At 38.4% G+C, this 23504-nt stretch overlaps 1 protein-coding gene across 2 annotated transcripts in view; it reads right to left on the bottom strand.

Annotated features, from left to right (window-relative positions):
• The window catches only part of LOC121370387, a 60584-nt gene that overhangs the window by 13761 nt on the left and 23319 nt on the right, over nt 1-23504 (bottom strand). For both annotated transcript variants that reach the window (XM_041495577.1, XM_041495578.1), the window contains one exon: nt 1446-1518. In XM_041495577.1, the coding sequence (XP_041351511.1) occupies nt 1446-1518 (73 nt within the window). The remainder of the gene's footprint in view (nt 1-1445; nt 1519-23504) is intronic.

Genomic DNA, 23504 nt, shown 5'->3' on the forward strand with positions numbered 1-23504 from the left:
GTGTTATATATTGACACACAATGAAAATGCAAAATAGATATTTTTCAATATTTTGTTGTGATTAAAGAAAAATATATCTATTGGACTTAAAATAACAATTTATGAGAGAAAGCCGTCGACTCAGAATGGCTGGACTCAGATGCAGACGCCCGTACAATGGTAACATCATGACACTGCGACATCGTGCTGCGAGACTACAGTTTGCTCTCCAGAATGATAATCATCCACCAGCCTTTTACCGGAGCATTGTTTTCTCAGATAAGTCCTGTTTCTCTGTCTCCTTTGCCGATGAATGGTACGCTGACGGATGTGTGAGGGAACATGATCGGTTTGGCGGCAGTTGTCTGATGGTATGGAGGGCAATCAACTGTGATTTCAGGAGTGATCTCATCATTGTCCACAATGCTCTTACAGCCCAGCGTTATGTTGACGTTATTCTAAGACCAGTTCTCCAGCCACTTTTGTGCCGTCACTGAAGACCTGGAGGTCCCCTTCTGTTTCAACAAGACAATGCCCATCCACATACTGCAAGAATTACCCAGGCATTCCTGCAACAAGCCGGTATCACCGTTATGAACTGGCCCGCCGTTTCACCGGATTTGAACCCAAATGAACACATGTGGGATGAGTTAGGACGTCGTGTGCGTCACCGCCAGCCACCACTGCGTAATGTCGCTGAGCTTGCACAGGCATTGCAGGAGTGGACGAACATTCCTGTGGCTTATTTGAGATTTTTGTGCCAATCCTTTCCCCGTCGTCTTCACGCATGCTCACGGGCCAATGGTGGACACACCAGATACTGACCTTGATATGGGGGGGGGGGTTTGAACTTTTCGATTATGAATGCAACTCGATTACTGATGATAATTGGCCATGTTTCCATGTGAATGTATCTCATGAATACCAGTCATTAATGTCATATTATATTATCCATCAATTCATTAATAGTTTGTCGTTATTTGCAATGAAAAGTTGTTTTTGCGTTTTCATTGTGTGTCAGTATATATGTAAACTAAGTAGCATGTGGTATTACATAGGGAGTAGAAATTATTTCAACTCTTACTGCGATTTTGTGGTATTTTAATTTTATTTTTATTCCGATTTTCGACAATATTTTGTTTAAAAATTAGCCTGTAAAACATTAAATAAAAAATGTCCGGCTTTATTTTGGAAGAAATTCAATCTCTTTTATGCAATTTAACAAAATTCAACATTCCTGTTGTGTCATTTGACTAAATTTTACACTGGAGTCGATGCTCATAAAACTTCAACGCCCATGCAGACTCAAAACTTTAACTACAAGCTATTTGTATTTTCGTATGGGTGGAAGCATTATGTAAGCTTTAACTCTAGATGTTAAAGTTTTATAAGCATGGGGGCCCAAAGCGTATTTGAAAAAAAGAAGTGATTAAATAAAACAATAATAAACTTTAGTATGAAGTTACCTGCAGGCACAGTGAAGAAAATTCACTTTCTTCTTGTAAAAGATCTAAATATTTTTCTGACGCCTCGGTAAACCTGAAATAATGAGAAAGTTACAGTTTGTTGTGTTTAACAACACCACTAGAGCATATTGATTTATTAATCATTGGCTATGGGATGTCAAACACATGGTAATTTTGACACAGTTTTAAAAGTGGAAACCCGATACATTTTTCCATTTTGATCTTTTTTATGCACCATCCCATAGACAGGACAGCACATACAAATGTACCGCTGGGCAGCATCCCATAGACGGGACAGCACATACAAATGTACCGATGGGCAGCATCCCATAGATGGGACAGCACATACAAATGTACTGCTGGGCAGCATCCCATAGACGGGACAGCACATACAAATGTACCGCTGGGCAGCATCCCATAGATGGGACAGCACATACAAATGTAGCACTGGGCAGCATCCCACAGATAGGATAGCACATACAAATGTAGCACATACAAATGTAGCACATACAAATGTACCTCTGGGCAACATCCCACAGACGGGACAGCACATACAAATGTACCACTGGGCAGCATCCCACAGATGGGATAGCACATACAAATGTACCACTGGGCAGCATCCCACAGATAGGATAGCACATACAAATGTAGCACATACAAATGTAGCACATACAAATGTACCACTGGGCAGCATCCCACAGATGGGATAGCACATACAAATGTACCACTGGGCAGTATCCCACAGATAGGATAGCACATACAAATGTAGCACATACAAATGTACCGCTGGGCAACATCCCACAGACGGGACAGCACATACAAATGTACCACTGATGGGATAGCAAATACATATGTACCACTGGGCAGCATCCCACAGACGGGATAGCACATACAAATGTACCACTGGGCAGCATCCCACAGACGGGATAGCACATACAAATGTACCATAGACGGGATAGCACATACAAATGTACCACTGGGCAGCATCCCACAGATGGGATAGCACATACAAATGTACCATAGACGGGATAGCACATACAAATGTACCACTGGGCAGCATCCCACAGACGGGATAGCACATACAAATATACCATAGACGGGATAGCACATACAAATGTACCATAGACGGGATAGCACATACAAATGTACCACTGGGCAGCATCCCACAGACGGGATAGCACATACAAATGTACCATAGACGGGATAGCACATACAAATGTACCATAGACGGGATAGCACATACAAATGTACCATAGACGGGATAGCACATACAAATGTACCACTGGGCAGCATCCCACAGACGGGATAGCACATACAAATGTACCACTGGGCAGCATCCCACAGACGGGATAGCACATACAAATGTACCGCTGGGCAGCATCCCACAGACGGGATAGCACATACAAATGTACCACTGGGCAGCATCCCACAGACAGGATAGCACATACAAATGTACCACTGGGCAGCATCCCACAGACGGGATAGCACATACAAATGTACCATAGACGGGATAGCACATACAAATGTACCATAGACGGGATAGCACATACAAATGTACCACTGGGCAGCATCCCACAGACGGGATAGCACATACAAATGTACCACTGGGCAGCATCCCACAGACAGGATAGCACATACAAATGTACCACTGGGCAGCATCCCACAGACGGGATAGCACATACAAATGTACCATAGACGGGATAGCACATACAAATGTACCATAGATGGGATAGCACATACAAATGTACCATAGACGGGATAGCACATACAAATGTACCATAGACGGGATAGCACATACAAATGTACCATAGACGGGATAGCACATACAAATGTAGCACATACAAATGTACCACTGGGCAGCATCCCACAGATGGGATAGCACATACAAATGTAGCACATACAAATGTAGCACATACAAATGTACCACTGGGCAGCATCCCACAGACGGGATAGCACATACAAATGTACCACTGGGCAGCATCCCACAGACGGGATAGCACATACAAATGTACCATAGACGGGATAGCACATACAAATGTACCATAGACGGGATAGCACATACAAATGTACCACTGGGCAGCATCCCACAGACGGGATAGCACATACAAATGTACCATAGACGGGATAGCACATACAAATGTACCACTGGGCAGCATCCCACAGATGGGATAGCACATACAAATGTACCATAGACGGGATAGCACATACAAATGTACCATAGACGGGATAGCACATACAAATGTACCACTGGGCAGCATCCCACAGACGGGATAGCACATACAAATGTACCACTGGGCAGCATCCCACAGACGGGATAGCACATACAAATGTACCACTGGGCAGCATCCCACAGACGGGATAGCACATACAAATGTACCACTGGGCAGCATCCCACAGATAGGATAGCACATACAAATGTAGCACATACAAATGTAGCACATACAAATGTAGCACATACAAATGTACCACTGGGCAACATCCCACAGATGGGATAGCACATACAAATGTACCACTGGGCAGCATCCCACAGATAGGATAGCACATACAAATGTAGCACATACAAATGTAGCACATACAAATGTACCACTGGGCAACATCCCACAGATGGGATAGCACATACAAATGTACCACTGGGCAGCATCCCACAGATAGGATAGCACATACAAATGTAGCACATACAAATGTAGCACATACAAATGTACCGCTGGGCAACATCCCACAGACGGGACAGCACATACAAATGTACCACTGGGCAGCATCCCACAGATGGGATAGCACATACAAATGTACCACTGGGCAGCATCCCACAGATAGGATAGCACATACAAATGTAGCACATACAAATGTAGCACATACAAATGTACCACTGGGCAGCATCCCACAGATGGGATAGCACATACAAATGTACCACTGGGCAGCATCCCACAGATGGGATAGCACATACAAATGTACCACTGGGCAGCATCCCACAGACGGGATAGCACATACAAATGTACCATAGACGGGATAGCACATACAAATGTACCATAGACGGGATAGCACATACAAATGTACCATAGACGGGATAGCACATACAAATGTACCACTGGGCAGCATCCCACAGACGGGATAGCACATACAAATGTACCATAGACGGGATAGCACATACAAATGTACCACTGTGCAGCATCCCACAGACGGGATAGCACATACAAATGTACCACTGGGCAGCATCCCACAGACGGGATAGCACATACAAATGTACCATAGACGGGATAGCACATACAAATGTACCATAGACGGGATAGCACATACAAATGTACCATAGATGGGATAGCACATACAAATGTACCACTGGGCAGCATCCCACAGACGGGATAGCACATACAAATGTACCACTGGGCAGCATCCCACAGACGGGATAGCACATACAAATGTACCATAGACGGGATAGCACATACAAATGTACCATAGACGGGATAGCACATACAAATGTACCATAGACGGGATAGCACATACAAATGTACCATAGACGGGATAGCACATACAAATGTACCATAGACGGGATAGCACATACAAATGTACCACTGGGCAGCATCCCACAGACGGGATAGCACATACAAATGTAGCACATACAAATGTACCACTGGGCAACATCCCGCCCCTCTGAAATAATGATGAAAATTTAATATCATTGTATACATCAAATTAGTTAGTTTTTTGGGGGTTTTTTTGGAGTGTGGTTGAGGGGTGGGAAACAATGCTATTAAAAGTAGCAAATACTTTTGTTCATAGTTGCTAATCTGTCACACAAAAATGTATCATTTTTCATTTTAACACTCAATCGTTTTTACTAATGGACTACTCTGTATCAGCAAGGGAAATTTTATATGCATCATCCCACAGACAGGATAGTGCATACTATGGCTTTTTGATACACCAGTTGTGGAACACTTGCTGAAACGAAAAATATCCTAATGTGCCCACTGACAGGGATCGATCCTAGACCGACCACACATCAGGTGTGTATTTCACCACTGGGTTATGTCCTGCCCCTGAAACCACCATGGAGGTCAATGAGATTCACAACTGGTATGGCAACGGAGCGAGGACTCCCATATATTCACCTGTCATGTGTCCTATAGACCATGGTGAAGTTTATTATCTTGTTGAACAAGATGTTAATGTATCAGCTTCGCCATCTAGGTCAATGTAAACCAACCTCTGATGCAGTATTAATTATAACTACATTTGTGTAATAGGCTGTCACAGAATACAGCATGGCGGCAGATGTGCCAAGGATTTACAGTAGGATTGATGGACTGGTTTTTTTCCATCCCAAATCCAAATGCCCATAGTTGGAGATGGGAGAGGACACACTCTCTAGCACGGGTGTAGGAAGGTGCAAAAAGTGGGGGGGGGGGGGGGGGGGGGGGGGGGGGCACACACACACACATAAATATATAAATACATGTATAAATATATAAAAACCATTGCTGCTGCTACAAAGTGGAGGGGACATGTGCTCCTCTTGCCCCCCACCCGCTTCCTATGCCAGTGCTCTAGTGGAGGGGGCACACTCTCTAGCAGGGGGCAAAAACCATATTTTTATTATTATTGACATAGAGTATGATAAAAAAAAACCCATACATTTTCATCCTCAAGTGCGAGGGACACAAAAATATTGTGAAACACTGCTTCAAACTCCCCAGAATGCAACAAAAACCATTTCTTAAAAACAAATTTAAATAAAATAAGAAATGGGTGTGGAGTATGATCTCACGTCCTCCATGCATAAAAGGAGTCAAAATAGACCTTACAATAATTGGATATAGCTTACAAGCACGGAAATAAATCATGTTTCTTTCTGTTAGTTTTGAAGCAACAATTTTAACAATGTGTGCTTAAGATAACATGGTGCTGTAACTTTTAACACGCATGCGACATGACATAATTTATGTGTCAGTGTTGACATAAAGGCCTCAATGTTTAATCAGTGTCTTGTCCTGGTTATATGGTTATGTAATACTTTTATTTGTTAAGCACAGGGATGTGCCGTGCCGGTACTAATTTAAGCCTTGTGCCCAGCACTAATATTTGTCAGCAAACAACTTAGTTTTCCAAATATACAAAAATCACAAAAGATCCAGGCCCTATAGTTTCAAAGATATCATAAAACCATTGTAGGTTATGATGTCACTGAGATGCAAGTTATAACAGAAATAACCCCTGGCGGTTTTATGATATCATAGTGCTAAGATATATGGTCCCTGTCATGTAGGCAGCCCAAAATTATTAGAAAGGCCTATTTTGAATCCATTATGCATGGATGTGAGCTAGTGCCCCCCACCCACCCATTTAAAAAAAAAAATTAAAATTAAATAGGTAAAGTTTGTTTTATTTAACAACACCACTGGAGCACATTGATTTATTAATCATTGTTGGATGTCAAACATTTTGTAATTTTTGACATATCGTCATAGAGAGAAAACCAGCTATATTTTTCCATTAGTAACGAGGTATCTTTTATATGCACCATCCCATCGATGTGGATCGATCCCAGACTGACTGCACAACAGGTGTGTGTTTTACCACTGCGCTATGTCCTGCCCCATACCTGCTAATTCTGCACAAACTGAACATATTGTTTCATTTACTTACCAGAATATTTAAACAGTCAAATATCATTCTTTCACATCATATAATAATCTTGGTATCACTTTACATTCCTTTTCTCCCCACCCCCATTACACAACTTAATACGTTTATTGTTTATCATCATAAAACAAAATGTTCGGCTTTAGGGCCTTGAAAGCACTTATCTCGCTTGCTTGGAGTGCATGTGGCTACACGTACAAGTAAGTGAAGATAATTCCAGCTGTCATCAAGTGTTATATTACCAATACGTTTGGCATAGTGGTGTCTCCGAATAGCTGATTTACGACATGGCCTTGTGTAATAAAAATATGATAAACCGTCTTATTAAACCATCACACTATCAGACCACACTGTGCAGTGGCAGATCCAGACAATCCATTTAGGGAGGGCCCCCAATTACATGAGGCAGAATGCCAAGGTAACTTTGGGGGAGGTTTGGAGGGGATCGTAATTTAAAAAAAAATTAATACCGAATAAAATTATAACTGTTGCAAAATTTAGGGGGGGGGGGCCCCCTCTATATCTGCCTCTGCTGAGTAAACAAACCACATGCTGCAATTCAGGACTGATCACTATTACAGTAATTTTCCCACTTTCTTTAAGCATTTCAATTTTCTAATTTTATTTCATTGTATGCATAGTCTATAAAAATTTTTTATTAAGTTTTATATCCGCACCAACTTACATTAACTTTTTTTCAAAAATTCAATGTAAATAATAATAAAAAAGTTTTATTTTAACAAATTACAACCAAATGATATTGATTAAATCTTGCTGTTCATAGTAATGAATTGTTAGAACAACCCCTGCAATTAAGAAAATGTACACAGCAAAAAAGAAAACACTGAAAAAAACCCCTCCGAATATGGTCCAAGGTAAAAAAGTTCCCTGGAGAATTAAAAACTCCACGGCATTGCCGATTGCCGTGGCCAACTGCTGGGGTTGTTAGAAGTAATCTGTACTGCAGTACAGAGAGGCTAAATTAACAAGAAGAATTCCACTGAATTAATGTCTCGCCTACCATAAACTTGTTTGCTACATGTCTTTGATAGTTGCATTGATATCTGTTTACCTCAATGCATGCTAAATAATAAAATTTAATTTTTAAATCATGCATTGAGATGAACATTCATAGAAGCCACTATAAACCAAGTTTTGTTGATTTACGGCTTATAATTTGTAAGAAATGCACCCAAACATGAAAATATAACACTGAGTTAAAAGCTAAAAGTATTTTTATTAAAACTTTTTTATCAGGTTTTTTAAAAACATTCATGGAGATGAATATACTGCTGCAACAATAAACCAAGTTTCATTGTTTTAGGACTTACAATGTGTGAAAAATTAACTAAATGTGAAAACTTAATGTTGGAGTTAGAAAATACAGTTATTATACTCTTATTGCCAGGGCTCAGACGACGAGTCACAAGTACCAATGTTTGACATCCAATAGCCGATGATTAATTAATCAATGTGCTCTAGTGGTGTTGTTAAACAAGACAAACAACTTTTTAAACTCACCCTGTCCACTGCCAAATTAGCCAATTGCTGATTTTTATTGAAAGTGGCTACAACATTAAGTATTTGGCTAATCAAATTATCCTCAAATTAATTACATTTTAAGAATTGCCAGGGAGATACTCTGCACGTCTGAAAATTGGCTAAAGCAAAATTTGTTCCAGTGTGAGCCCCAGCGGGCACTCATAACGTGGCGATAAAAATCAAATTATCATGCATTGGTGTAATGTACAATATTATTAAACAATCTGTCACTTACAAACCAGTCTTTGTTAGTACTAAATATGACATCATCACAATTTGCAGGGCTAGCTCTGGCACTCACAAAATTCGCCTATTGTGGATTTTGAAAGCAGTTGGCAAATTTTATTTTAATTTGGCGAAAATATTTCATGTAATAATTGACATTTCTAAAAAAAAAAAATGTTGATATTTGAAATTTTTCAAGTTTAATAGACAATTTGGTGAAAGAGTTTGCTCACCCAGAGCTAGCCCTAATTTGGCAAACATAGATAGATGTAGATGTTACAGAGTTTGGAGTGCTTGCATTTACACTTCTCCATTTTTAGTGTTAAATTTGAAATCAAATGTTATTTTAATACAATTTATTACAGATGTTTTTAAACCATAATAAATAGAAAAACTTTGGATTTTAAAACTCATCTGTGAACATGAATAAAATGGTTTATGTCATTTCTATCTACCGGTACATGTACAAGGGTTGAAACTGGCCACAAATTCTTTCCAGACCAATTCTGCCAGCCCGAATCAAAACCTGCCAGACCAATCATGGCTGACTTCAACATTTTCACGAGCGTACAAACCGTACACTTTTGACCACCCCCTCCCCCCCCCCTAAAAGTGTACATCCCCAAATAAAAAATGTTGATGGACATTGTTCATTTTTTTTTTAAATGTACGCTGGCCCCTTAACCCCACGCCCAACCCCACCCCCGCGTGAAAATTATGGATGGCCCCTTAAAATAATGTGTGAATATTAACATAAAATAACAGGCAAAAACATCTCCCAACTTGTGGTAATGTTGGCCAGCAATAACCACTGATGTACATTTACGTGTATGGATAGCAAAAATAAAATAATTTTTTAGAAAAAGAAAAAAAAGCTGAGATATTAAATAGAATAACAAACTCGGTACCAGCTATTATCAAATTTAATGTTCTTTGTGAAATAATTTTCATTAATCACCCGCTAAAGCTTGTGACAAGTGAGTCATTTATTATCCTCTATGTATTTCACCTAAAACTCGATTTTGTCATGCCAAGACAATAAAAACAACTTTAAAAAATCCTAACAGACTGAAGAAGATGTGACTTATTTTACTGCTTTCTCAAAAGGACATTCCTGAATTTGCTACATTGTAAGATGTTTCCAACTAATAAAATATTTCTACGATTAAACTAACACATTAAATATATTTTCTTGTTTAGAATATCATTGTCTGTATATTTAATGTGTTTCTGGTCATCTTAATATTTGTAAGAAACCCAAAAAGGATTTTGTCTTCAAATAATATCGTACGTATGGAAAAAAAGTATTTTAGTTAACAAAATAAAATTTAACCTAGTACAAATATTACAACGATCAGAAACATGTTTAATATACAGCCACTAATATTTTATGCAGAAAAATATATTTCATATATGTAATTACAATTGTTTAAAAGTCTCGGTTGGTGGATAACATCTTAAAAATTGAAGCAAACTCAGGAATGTCCCTTTAAAGTGTTATCTAATTGAGAATCAAGCACAAGCTGTCCTGAGCATGAAACTCCAATACCGAAGGTTGCCTGTCTAGAAAACATGTTAATGGACATCTTTATTCTGTGTAGCAAAATTCAGTTAAAGTTTGTTTTGTTTAACAGCACCACTAGAGCACACCAATTAATTAACATCGCTATTAGTAAAATTTAGTAATGTTTACATGCAATCTTCAGAGGAAAACAGCTACATTTTTTCATTAGTAGTCAGGAATCATTTACATGCACTTTCCCATAGACAAGACAGCACATACCATGGCCTCTGATATACCAGTTGTGGGGCATTGGTTGGGACTGGGGAAAAAACTCCAATAGATCTGCTGCGGAGGTTTGATCCTACATCCCAAAAAGCCCAGGTGAACGCTGTACTGAATGAGCTAGATGTAAATCCTGCCACTAATCTGTACAGCAAGTCAAAACAGATGTTAAGATGTGAGTAACATGGCCCTTTTATTCTCAATTGGACATCTGTACGTGATCTGGAATGTTTTACAGTAACACTCACAGAAGAATAAAGGGAAGCCGGCACATATTTATTGATGTTATATGTTTGAGATTATACGACCAGCGTGCATGTTGCATGTGAGCCGATTGATTCATATTATTGTCGAAATGTCAATGTGGCAGCTGCTTAATGCACAAATATTTTAAAACAGTATTATCAGGGTGTTCATTAATTTAAAAAAAGTGAAATCCTCTTTAAGAACAGTATGAAGCAATATCTACTGAGTGCAATGCTTAATTGAAAAAAAAAGTCGGCAACAGTGGTGAAAACAGTACTGTAGCTGCTGAATATAACCACCTGCTGTCTACCAATGAACATCCTGATTGTCTTAATGACGGTACTGATGACAATAGTAGTTTTTTGTCACTGGATAAAAATTATTGCTGTTGGCTAAAGGGAAAATTGTTGGTTTAAATATTAAAACTGGCTTAAAATTGTCATCAGTGAGCCATTGCCATTGCCAAAAGTAATACATTCTTAAGATTAATTAAAGTTTGTTGTGTTTAAAGACACCACTAGAGCACATTGATTTATTAATCATCGGCTATTGCATGTTAAACATTTGGTAATGTTGACACATAGTCTTAGAGAGGAAACCTACTACATTTTTCCATAAATAGCATGGGATCTGTTATATGTACCATCCCAGACTGGATAGCACATATCGTGGTCTTTGATATACCAGTTGTGGCGCACTGGCTGGAATGAGAATGGGTTCACCAATGGGGATCACCAATGGGGATAGATCGATCCCATATACCAGTTGTGGCGCACTGGCTGGAATGAGAAACAGCCCAATGGGTTCACCAATGGGGATCAATCCCAGACTGACCGCTCATCAGGCAAGCATTTAACCACTGGACTGCATCCTGCCTGCTTAAGAACAGTATGCCGCAATATTTACTGAATGCAGTGAGGTGTATAATGCTCAATTTTGAAAAAGTAGGCAACCGTTGTGAAAACTACTGTGGCTGCTGAGGGGTAAAATGCACGCCTGATGTGCAGTCGGTCTAGGATCAATCCTTGTCAGTGGGCCCATTGAGCTATTTCTCGTTCTAGCCAGTGCACCATGACTGGTATATCAAAGGCTGTGGTATGCGCTATTCTGTCTGTGGGATGGTGCATATAAAAGATCCCTTGCTACTAATAGAAAAATGTAGTGGGTTTCCTCTCTATTACTGTGTCAAAATGACCATATGTTTGACATCCGATACAGGGGTGCAGAAAGTACATACTACTCGCCCGCTTGCCAAATAAGCGTAAATATTATCATGGACAAGTTGAAAAATGCAACTATCAGTCTGACGGGCAATTTGTCTTTTTCTGACTGTTTCACATTGTGAAAACCTGTATCAAATATTCAGTAAATGTAAAACTGGTAGGCAGGACAATGCATATCATGGCTTTTGGTATACCAGTCATTAGGGAACAAAATCAATGGGTCCACGGATGGAAGAAGTTTGTTTGTTTTGTTTAACGACACCACTAGAGCACATTGATTTATTAATCATCGGCTATTGGATGTCAAACATATGGTCATTTTGACACAGTCATAAGAGAGGAAAACCTGCTACATTTTTCCATTAGTAGCAAGGGATCTTTTATATGCACCATCCTACAGACGGAATAGCACATACCATGGCCTTTCATATACCAGTCGTGGTGCACTGGCTGGAACGAGAAATAGTCCACCGACGGGGAGCAATCCCAAACCGACCGTGCATCAGGCATGAGCTTTACCACTGGGCTATGTCCTGCCCAGGTCCACAGATGGAGTTAAATTCTTTGACCCAAGCATCCCAGGCAAGCAGTCTAGTGATCGAGGTGGCTTCTGCCCCATATTAAGTAAAAAGTACACCTTTAAAAAAAATATATGAAATGTCCAGTACCACTATATTTCAGTCTAGAACTTTTTCAAAATTTCATTTATCCAAATACATGTACTATCTATTCAGTTCACTTTCAGAATTGTTCTCTTTTGTTCGGTTATCCCCAGTAAGAAAACGATTGTTTATAAACACTCTTTGCCAGCCACAGGTAAGCATGAATTATTTGGTGACAGGTTAAGCTCCCATTGCCGGAGGCAGATATTGTCTAAGAGAAGCGACAGAAAGGTGCTTGCAGCAAAACAGTAAATTACAGGTGTCATTCCTGTACCTGTAACCACAGTGATTGTCAAAGGAATGTGTTGCTTTAAAACAACCACTTTAATCAAAATGAACACAGGGATGTTCCAGAATTAATCATGTAGAAAGATTGAGGGTGGGGAAAGGAAGAAACAGGGGCAATTGTTTTGCATATACTAACAACATTTTAATAAATAAATAACAATAAATAAATAAATAAATGGAACAGCCCTAGTGGAAAAGGAAAGGCATATTTAATGACACTGGCCTCAGTGGCACAGTGGTTAAGTCATCAGACTACAGGCTGGAAGGTATAGGGTTCGTAGCCCGGTACCAGCCCCAACCCAGAGCAAGTTTTTAAGAGCTCATTGGGTAGGTGTAAGGCCACTACAGCCTCTTCTCTCTCACTAACCACTAACCAACTAACAACTAACCCACTATCCTGGCCAGATAGCCCAGATAGCTGACGTGTATATGCCCAGGACAGCGTGCTTGAAACTTAATTGGATATAAGCACGAAAATAAGTTGGAATTAAATGAAATGACACTGGCATATTTTTATTCAGCATCTGTATGATTTTAACATGTAGTAACAGAGTAATTATTTATTAATTATTGGCAAATATGAAAATTAGCACATGTTTGATCACCCGAGACCATGTTTATTAGTTGACGACTATGCATTTTACACAAGGTTGGTCATAGCACTACAAACAGTTAACAGATCCAACCAATGTAATTATTTTAAGTAATGGGAGATTAACTGTATGTATACTGTCCCATCTGCAGAGTTGGTCTGTTTTGGGGGGGGGGGGGGGGGGGGGGGGGGGGGGGGGAGGGGTGGGGATGGGAAGTGTTTTGGTAATAAAAAACAAAAAAACAAAGACCTTTGTGAGTACTAATATTGTAAAAGATGCTCACTATTGTACAACATTTTTTCAATAAGTGGACCTCATGGGTCCGTAGAGTGGGTGTGCATGTGCATCTAAAGCATCCACCTCCAGATATGGGCTTAGTATATATAGATCAGAATAACATGCAGTTTGAGAACTGGTTAAATTCCATGAAGGCCAGTAACAATTTGTTTTAACTGGCCCTGCTGACCGCCATTATTTTAATATCAAGTTTTCGCCCTAACATGAACGTGCATATTATGCACTTTCTCACAAACATCCATCCCAACCAATGCTGTGATATGTGCTGTCCTGTCTGTGGGATAGTGCATATAAAAGACCCCTTTCTACTAATGGAAAAATGTAGAGGGTTTCATCTCTAAGACTATATGTCAGAATTACAAAAAGGTTTGGCATCCAATAGCCGATGATTAAAAAATCAGTGCTCTAGTGGTGTCATTAAACAAAACAAATTTTAACTTTTGACTTTAATTTTTTCACAAATAAATCCATACCATGACCTCTTAATTCATTGATTGAAATAAATAAAAAATTAAATTGTAGTACAAATTTTCAACGAAACATGAGAATAAACTCATGTAAAAACACCTAGCAACAAAAGAAAACGAAAAAGAACCAAAAGTTATTTGTGTCATCAAATTGTAAAAAGTAAAACACCTAGCATAAAAAAAGAAGAAAAAAAAAAGAAGAAAAAAAAAAAAAAAAAAAAAGAGTTATTTTTATCACCAGAGTGTAATGCATAAAAGATGTCAACAAATAGCAGTTTGTTCAGGTTACTGTAATTGTTTGACATGGAGAACATGTACACTGAATAGATAACCTAACATTCTTAACAGAAGGTTACTTTGTTTATGCAGGAAATAAACAGACAGTTAAAATGCCACACCTCTGTGACTAATAGCTAGGAGTATGCACATGTATATTAAACATAATGGTATGCGTGTATATATACCATATGTGTTTGGGACAGGTGTGTGGGTGGACAACGTTAGATAGTGGGAGGGATGGGCATGGCTGAATAAATGGATTGACAGATGCATGGATGAATGGGTGAATGCATGCATGAATAAATGTATGGGGACGGATGGATGGATGAATAAATGTATGGATGGATGGATGGATGGATGGATGAATGCTTGTAGTCTTGAAGAAAAACTCTCCGAATGCAAAGATATTCATTGGCAATGAAAACAGCACTATCATATATTAACACTACTGCATGGGGTTTTATTTCTGTAAACATAAACGTAATGCACATATTAACTTCTCTAATTAGCAGACCCAGATTTATTAGACCAAATAAATGTGCTTAATGGGTGTATACTACCAAATCAAATCCCATAGACGACAATAGTAACATATGTGGCTAAAACTCCTACCTGCAACGTATCAACCGACATAAACGCCACGGATATAAATACTACCACCCCTTACACTTAAAGTGAATCAGAAAAAAATGGGGGTCAAGCTGCTCGTTTCTGAGATAACGGGTAGCGTCTATGACTACCCTAGTTTCGCACAAAATTCGAGTACTTTTTTTTACAGGTACCCCATGCATGTTTCAAGCACAAGGCTACTTGACACATTGGTACTAGATGAAATAAAATTGCACTTTTTTTTTACCCAGATGACACTATTATTTTTTACAACCAACACACTCACATTTATAACCAATCACAGGACTTGTGGTGTTCACTTCTCTATCAAAAGTTCGGTGCACCTTGAACTTTGACCCAGCTGGAAGTTATTTGGTTTAGTACTACCTATACTGACAACATACATTTTTCAAAAAGTGTCCAGCTATGTGTCTTTATGACAACCAGGATCTGGTGTATTCTGACATAAACTGACAACCTCACTGAAACTGTTGTTTCTACAGTGCAACCTAATATAATGTACACCTAAAAAAGCATATATATTGCATATAGTTTTGTACAAATGCAATATGTCATATTAAACAACAAAATGTTTTAAAATAAAACTCCTGAAGATATTTACTTTCAGTTGGGTGTGTGTACTCAGGTATATATGTAGAGACAACAAAGATAGTCAGAGTACCTCTACCCTTTAAAGAATTCCATTAAAACACATGCACTTGATTGACCCCTAGATTATGAAGACCTTAACAGGCATATCAAAGAAATATCAGTATTAAAAAAATACACTGCCTGAGGAAGGAAACACAAACATGACTGTACCTGTATGAAGTAATGACTTAATGTCCTGAACATTAGTGTTGGGAGGAAATCCTGTATGCTGGGTGTGGGTGTCTTCAAGTTACCAGGTGTGGGAAATTCAAATCCATCGACCATGCTGATTTTCATAATGAACCATCAAAACTATTGGCAGCCACCAATATTCCTGACTATATTTTATTTATAGCCTACTGTAGTTGGAGGTTTTAATAGTTGTGATATCTGGAATAATCATGCAGCTTTAACACATTTATTTTTGATTAATTACTGAAAAAAACTATTTTTAAATGACAAAATTACCCGAACATCTATTTTCTTGCATTATTTTCTAATCTGGATGAATACAATATGTACATTAGATGTATTCCTACAATCTGTAATCCAGCATTTTATTTAGCTAGTAACATTAGGTAATACAGCTTTAACAATAAAATAAATTATCAACTTAATCCAAGGCAGATAATCAAATCTGAAAAAATTGGTTCTGAATCTAGTATAAACTCAAAATGCTTTTCATGAGAGCTAACTAAGTGATTATTAAGAAGAAAAAAATGATCTGGAGATCTAAGGATATATTTAACAACATTATTGTTATGTACAAATAAGAACAGAAGGCACAATAGTGACAACAAATTTAATTATGTTTTTGGTAAAGTTTTTCTTCAAATTTACTTAAAATTTTGCATAAAACTACAAATTTGTCTAAAATATAACTCAGCACCCTATAAATATGTCAAAATGACAATAAAAATCAACTTCTTTACAAATTTGAGTTTTCAGAATTTCATACATAAAAAATTAACCCACTATTGGCACATGCTATTTTTAATATAAAAATAAATTGCTATTAAAATCTTAGTTCAGGTTGCCTATATATAATACCATATTTAAGAGCAGTTGTATATGGCAAGTCAAATACCATGTAAAAAGAAATTATTGAAATCTTTACAGTATGAATTATAGGCCAAAACCAACTTTTCTTCAGTGCTAACTTTGATTCAAACTCCATTCAGAGCCATGTACAGAGATTATTGTCACGGTCAAGGTCATTGTGAACTTGCATGATCGAGTGATGGCTAATTAATCAACCAGTATAGTTTAATTAAATAAAATGACAAAATCATAATATTTTTTATTATGCACTGAATATGTGCTATAGGGTGTATACTACCAAATCAAATCCCATAGACGACAATAGTAACATATGTGGCTAAAACTCCTACCTGCAACGTATCAACCGACATAAATGCCACGGATATAAATACTACCACCCCTTACACTTAAAGTGAATCAGAAAAAAATGGGGGTCAAGCTGCTCGTTTCTGAGATAACGGGTAGTGTCTATGACTACCCTAGTTTCGCACAAAATTCGAGTACTTTTTTTTTACATGTTTCAAGCACAAGGCTACTTGACACATTGGTACTAGATGAAATAAAATTGCACTTTTTTTTTTACCCAGATGAAACTATTATTTTTTACAACCAACACACTCACATTTATAACCAATCACAGGACTTGTGGTGTTCACTTCTCTATCAAAAGTTCGGTGCACCTCAAACTTTGACCCAGCCGGAAGTTATTTGGTTTAGTACTACCTATAGGCATAATACCAAAACGTAGTTTGAGGTTAAAAAGTACTCACACTTTATTTTGCTAATAATGTTTATGAAAGTACCAAGCGTTTTTTTAATGTCACACAAATGGTACTTCCATAATAAACACCAAGGGCATGCAGAGGTTTTGATTGGTTGCCAAAACTTTGTTTTGAACAAGTGAGTCATGGACTGGTGCTTAGAAAACATTTAGGGTCTAGACTCAAGAATCTCATGGATAAAATGTTTGTTTTGTTTAACGACACCACTAGAACACATTGATGTATTAATCATTGGCTAATGGATGTCAAACATGGGGTCATTTTGACATATAGTCTTAGGGAGGAATCCCACTACATTTTTCCATTAGTAGCAAGGGATTTTTTTACATGCACCATCCCACAGACAGGATAGCACATACCAAGGCCTTTGATATACCCGTCGTGGTGCACTGGCTGGACAAGAAATATCTCAACAGGCCCACTGATGGGAATCGATTCTAGACAGTCTGCGCATCAGGCGACCGCTTTACCAGTAAGCTACATACCGCCCCCTACCGGCCTCGGTGGCGTCGTGGCAGGCCATCGGTCTACAGGCTGGTAGGTACTGGGTTCGGATCCCAGTCGAGGCATGGGATTTTTAATCAAGATACCGACTCCAAACCCTGAGTGAGTCCTCCGCAAGGCTCAATGGGTAGGTGTAAACCACTTGCACCGACCAGTGATCCATAACTGGTTCAACAAAGGCCATGGTTTGTGCTATCCTGCCTGTGGGAAGCGCAAATAAAAGATCCCTTGCTGCCTGTCGTAAAAAGAGTAGCCTATGTGGCGACAGCGGGTTTCCTCTAAAAACAGTGTCAGAATGACCATATGTTTGACGTCCAATAGCCGATGATAAGATAAAAAATCAATGTGCTCTAGTGGCGTCGTTAAATAAAACAAACTTTTTTTTTACATACCGCCCCCAAGAATCTAATAAGAGTATGATCCTTAATGCCATAGCAACACCATACAAGCTGTATACATTTGACATCATTAGACTTGTGTCTGGACTCACTTTTATAAACATAGTCCCTAGTGTTTACTGCTGTGAAGTCTATGTCAAAATTAGTCCAAGTTATAATTACATCAGCCGCTTAGCATAATTGCCCAACTAATTTTTAGAGCTTTTAAGATCAATGAAAAAACTGATTTTTATATGAACAGAAATCAATTCTTCAGATCTGTCTACTTTCCCCAGATTCTGTGGGAGACTTACAGTATTTGAACAAGTCTCCTGTTTTCCTGCCCGGGAGGATGTTTCTCCTGCAAAATCTTTTTCTTTTTTTTAAGAATGCTTTTTTTTTCAACCTACCATAACCATGAATTGACACCGAGTGTTGCCATATATAAAACTAAACTTCATTCATTCATTTTAGGCCTATAATTAATAACACATTTGACTTATAAAAAGGTCTCCACACTAAGACTACATAATGCAGCTACTATCACACGTTTTTATTTTTACCCCTACTGAAGTTCTGGACAGCGACTGCATGCAGGGCTCGAACTTATGAATTTGTCTCCGCAATTTTAAAAACGGCTTTTTTTTTCTTTTTTTTTTACGATTTTTGCGGCAAATAAACATGACTGAAAGGTTATTTTGCTGTATGTAGACATATTTCAAATGTGAAAATGTTAAATATTGGCAGATTATGTACACCAGGTGTAAACATTTTGCTATTGTTGAAGGAGCTTTACAGATGGCACTATTGTGCTCTCCATCTACAGCTAATTATATCTCAACGATGGCAATTACCATTACTGCCATCGTTTTGCTCAAGCACTGGCATGGATACACACCTGTCAAAAGATCTAATGTTGACAGATATACCTTTAATATGCACCATCCCAGACAGGATAGCACATACCACAGCCTCTGATGTACCAGTCAAGGTGCACTGGCTGGAGCGAGAAATGCCGTTAGGAAGTGTTCATATTATCTTAATGTAATTTCTTTTTTTAAATTGCAATTTGTACATTGTAAAAATGTCCTGCTTTTTGACAAAATGTCCTGCTTTTTTTAACACACACCTCCTGCTTTCCTCTGACTGAAAGTTGATAGGTTTGATTTTTTAAAGATTATATGAACAAAAACAAAACAACATTTGTTCTTATTCTTGTTCAAATAATTTTTAATGATTCCATTTTTGTTTGTATAAAAATAATTTTTTTTTACACTGGTCTCAAATCCTGTCCTGGACGGAGGAACCGGCTCAGGCCTGTACTTGTACCCAGGACAGGCGTGCGCTACAACAGCTTGCTCTGAATGTGCACGTTAAACCATTTTCCTTCCTTCCTTCCTACTGGTCTTAAAAGCTTAAATAATCAGTTAGGCAATTATGCTAAGAGGCTTATGTTACAGAAGTTTACAAAAATGTGGTTGAGGTTTTTATAGTGAATTAGTTGCTCTAAGAAAAAAACCTGCAGGCATGTTCGTAATACTGACAATAAAAACTATTGTGTTAACCTACCTGACTCACAGTCATGGATGAGTAAATGCAAATATACACATCATTTTTAATTTGACTGTTCAACATGGTACAACAAAATCCTCACCACCCTCTCACAGATAAAAGTTTTGTGTAATGACATCACTAGACCACATTTATTAATGAATCATGTGAAACACTGGGTAATTCCGACATGTATTCTTCAAATGAATTCTACTGCATTTTTTTATTAGCAGCAAAGGATCTTTTATATGCACTTTCCCACAGACAGGACAGCAAGGCCTTTGAAATACCAGTCATGGGGCACTGGTTGGGATGGAAAAAACCCCCACTGGGCTAAGACTGATAGATGCTGGTTTCAAATACCCTAGTATAGGTTCCAACCCAGGGTGAGTTTAATGTCTCGCTGCTCACTCACTCACTCACTCACTCACACTCACTCACTCACTCACTCACTCACTCACTCTCTCTCTCTCACTCACTCACACTCACTCTCTCTCTCTCTCTCTCTCTCTCTCTATCTCTATCTCTATCTCTCTCTCTCTCTCTCTCACTCTCACTCTCTCTCTCTCTCTCTCTCCCCCCTCCCTCCCAGCCTCTCTCAAAACACACACACACACATACACTCTCGCCCACCATCTCTCTCTTTCTCTCTCTTAAATACTAACTACATGTAGTAACCCATCCTGAACAGACTGCTCAGATAGCAAAATGTGTGCCCAGGACAGCAGGACTGAGCCATAATCTAATACTCAAGTCATGAAATTTATATGCTGGTTCGTTGCAGATACATATTGTAGATACTGTACCAACAGGTGTTTGTAAAATTTACATGTTGCGATCATGCGTTAAGGTATGTATTCGTATTCATCTGGTTTATAGTACATGTAGTTTAACAATGCACAATTAAAAACAAATTTTTTTTAACAAATGCATTTGTTTTGTTAATTCTCAAAAATACAAAGACAGCTTAACTGAAATATTGGTGAAATTTGGTTGTCCAAAAAGCTTCCTACAAACAACTGTACAAGGTCAGTCTAAATAAAATTTTACAACTGAACCAATGTAATAGGCCTAACATTAGGAGGCTTGACGAAACTTGCGTGCGCTCTCAAAAACTTAACATTTATAACCAAGATGTTTTGAAACAGTACTGGTCACCAGATGTAAAATCTGGGAATTATTGTTTTTGTTTTTTGTTTGTGTAACGACACCACTAGAGCACATTGATTTATAAATCATCGACTATTGGATGTCAAACATTTGGTAATTTTGACAGTCTTAGAGAGGAAACCCGCTACATTTTTCCATTAGTAGCAAAGGATTGTTTATATGCACCACCCCACAGACAGGATAGCACATACCACAGCCTTTGATATACCAGTCGCGGTGCACTGACTGGACCGAGAAATAGCCCAATGGGCCCACCGATGTGAATGATCTCAAACTGACTGCGCATCAAGCGAGTGCTTTACCACTGGGCTACGTCTCACCACCATCTGGGATATGACAAGTATGTTCTCTGTAGATGAAAAGTGTTATCACCACTATCAGTGTTTATCTAACATTATGTCAAGCCAGGTCTCTCTTGATATATCCTCCACTTTGTGTCATATTAAGCTTTACTGGTACATACTACTAAGTTTTGTGTTTATATGTGAACTTTCTACAGGACAGTCAAATCTGTTGTAATAGCCACCTGTTAATAGTGGTCATCGGAAATAAATCCACAATGTTTTTCTTTTCATAACCTTTATGTAATGTGATAGCTTAGTCCATGATGTCATTTGTTTATTTTTCTTTGATGTCACCACTAAAACACATTCATTTAGTAATTATCAGCCATTTCATGTCAAACATTGGATCATTCTCAAATACAGACGTACAGAAAAAAAACATGCAACATTTTTCATTAGCAGAAAGGAATCTTTTATATATGCATTTTCCCCACATACATGACAGGTCAGGTCAGGTTAGGTCAGAGTTTAACGTGTACATTCAGAACAAGCTGTTGTAGCGCATGCCTGTCCTGGGCACAGGTGTCGGGCCTCAGCCGGCTCCTCCGTCCAGGACAGAAATACATGACAGCACATACCATGACCTTTTATAGACTAGTCGTGGTGCACTGGTTGGGGGCAGTGAAAAAACATCCAGAGAATGGGTTCACCAAGATGACTTGCTGCTACAATGCAAGCACCTCAGGTGAGCTCCCTACCAAAGTGACACCCCCACCCCCACCCCACCCCCCCCATCCCCCACACACACACACCATTCCAACACAGACACTATAGGGTATTCACCTAACACAGCTAACAGTCACTTAAAACTATAAACAAAATCCACAATATACAATTTGATTAAATAGCTACATTGAGCATACTCTTTCACAGACCAAACCAATGACAAGAAGTAGCTTATGCAAGCTACAAGAAACTGGGAATGTGATTCAGTTCTCATCAGTCAAACAAACAAACAAAAACTATTTCCAAACGCAAGATAATGTGAGAATAATCCAATCATACTTTATACATGTGGCATTTACTCCTCAGTGTTTTCTACATTCAACAAAAACAAATGATTATCCAGTTAGTAAATTCTAATGTGTCTCTTCTCTATTGGTGACATTTCAAGTTTTAAAAGAAATGTGACAAACTATATTAAAGCGTTAAAATGGCTTATATAGTGCTCTAAAAATTACCGTGGAGGAATTTTCAAGCAGTGAACCAAGCTATCAGTTCCAGTTTTAGATTTTTTTTGGGTTACATTTTTAGAATACTTTTCACACTGAATTCTAACTATCCAAATGAACTCCATATGGTATGTTTTCAAACCCAAGGGAAACCACTTTGAAGCCAAGCAGAACATTGCCCTACATTTACCGGTATGTTTCACATCAAGGAAAATAAACCACGAATAACATAAAAAGCTTTTTAATTTTTTGCAGGATCTGTGTCAGCTTCAAAATATAGCTGTTTCTCTCTCCAGCCAGTGCACCATGACTGGTACATCAAACGCCATGGTATGTGTTATCCTGCCTATGGGATGGTATATAAATGATCCCTTGCTGCTAATCGAAAAGAGTAGCCCATGTATGGTCCTTAACCATATGTCTGATGCCACATAACCGTAAATAAAATGTGTTGAGTGTGTTGTTAAATAAAACATTTCTTTCTTTCAAAATATAGTGAAAGCCAAAAGAAATGCAAATCAGGGTTATGGCTAATCTGTAATCAGAAAGGGTTTACTTGATTATAGAAACACTCAATTCTGTGAAATGATGTGTAATTCAACCTGTAATTCTC

Source organism: Gigantopelta aegis, chromosome 4 (genome assembly GCF_016097555.1).
Source record: "Gigantopelta aegis isolate Gae_Host chromosome 4, Gae_host_genome, whole genome shotgun sequence".
Classification (NCBI taxonomy): Eukaryota; Metazoa; Mollusca; class Gastropoda; order Neomphalida; family Peltospiridae; genus Gigantopelta; species Gigantopelta aegis.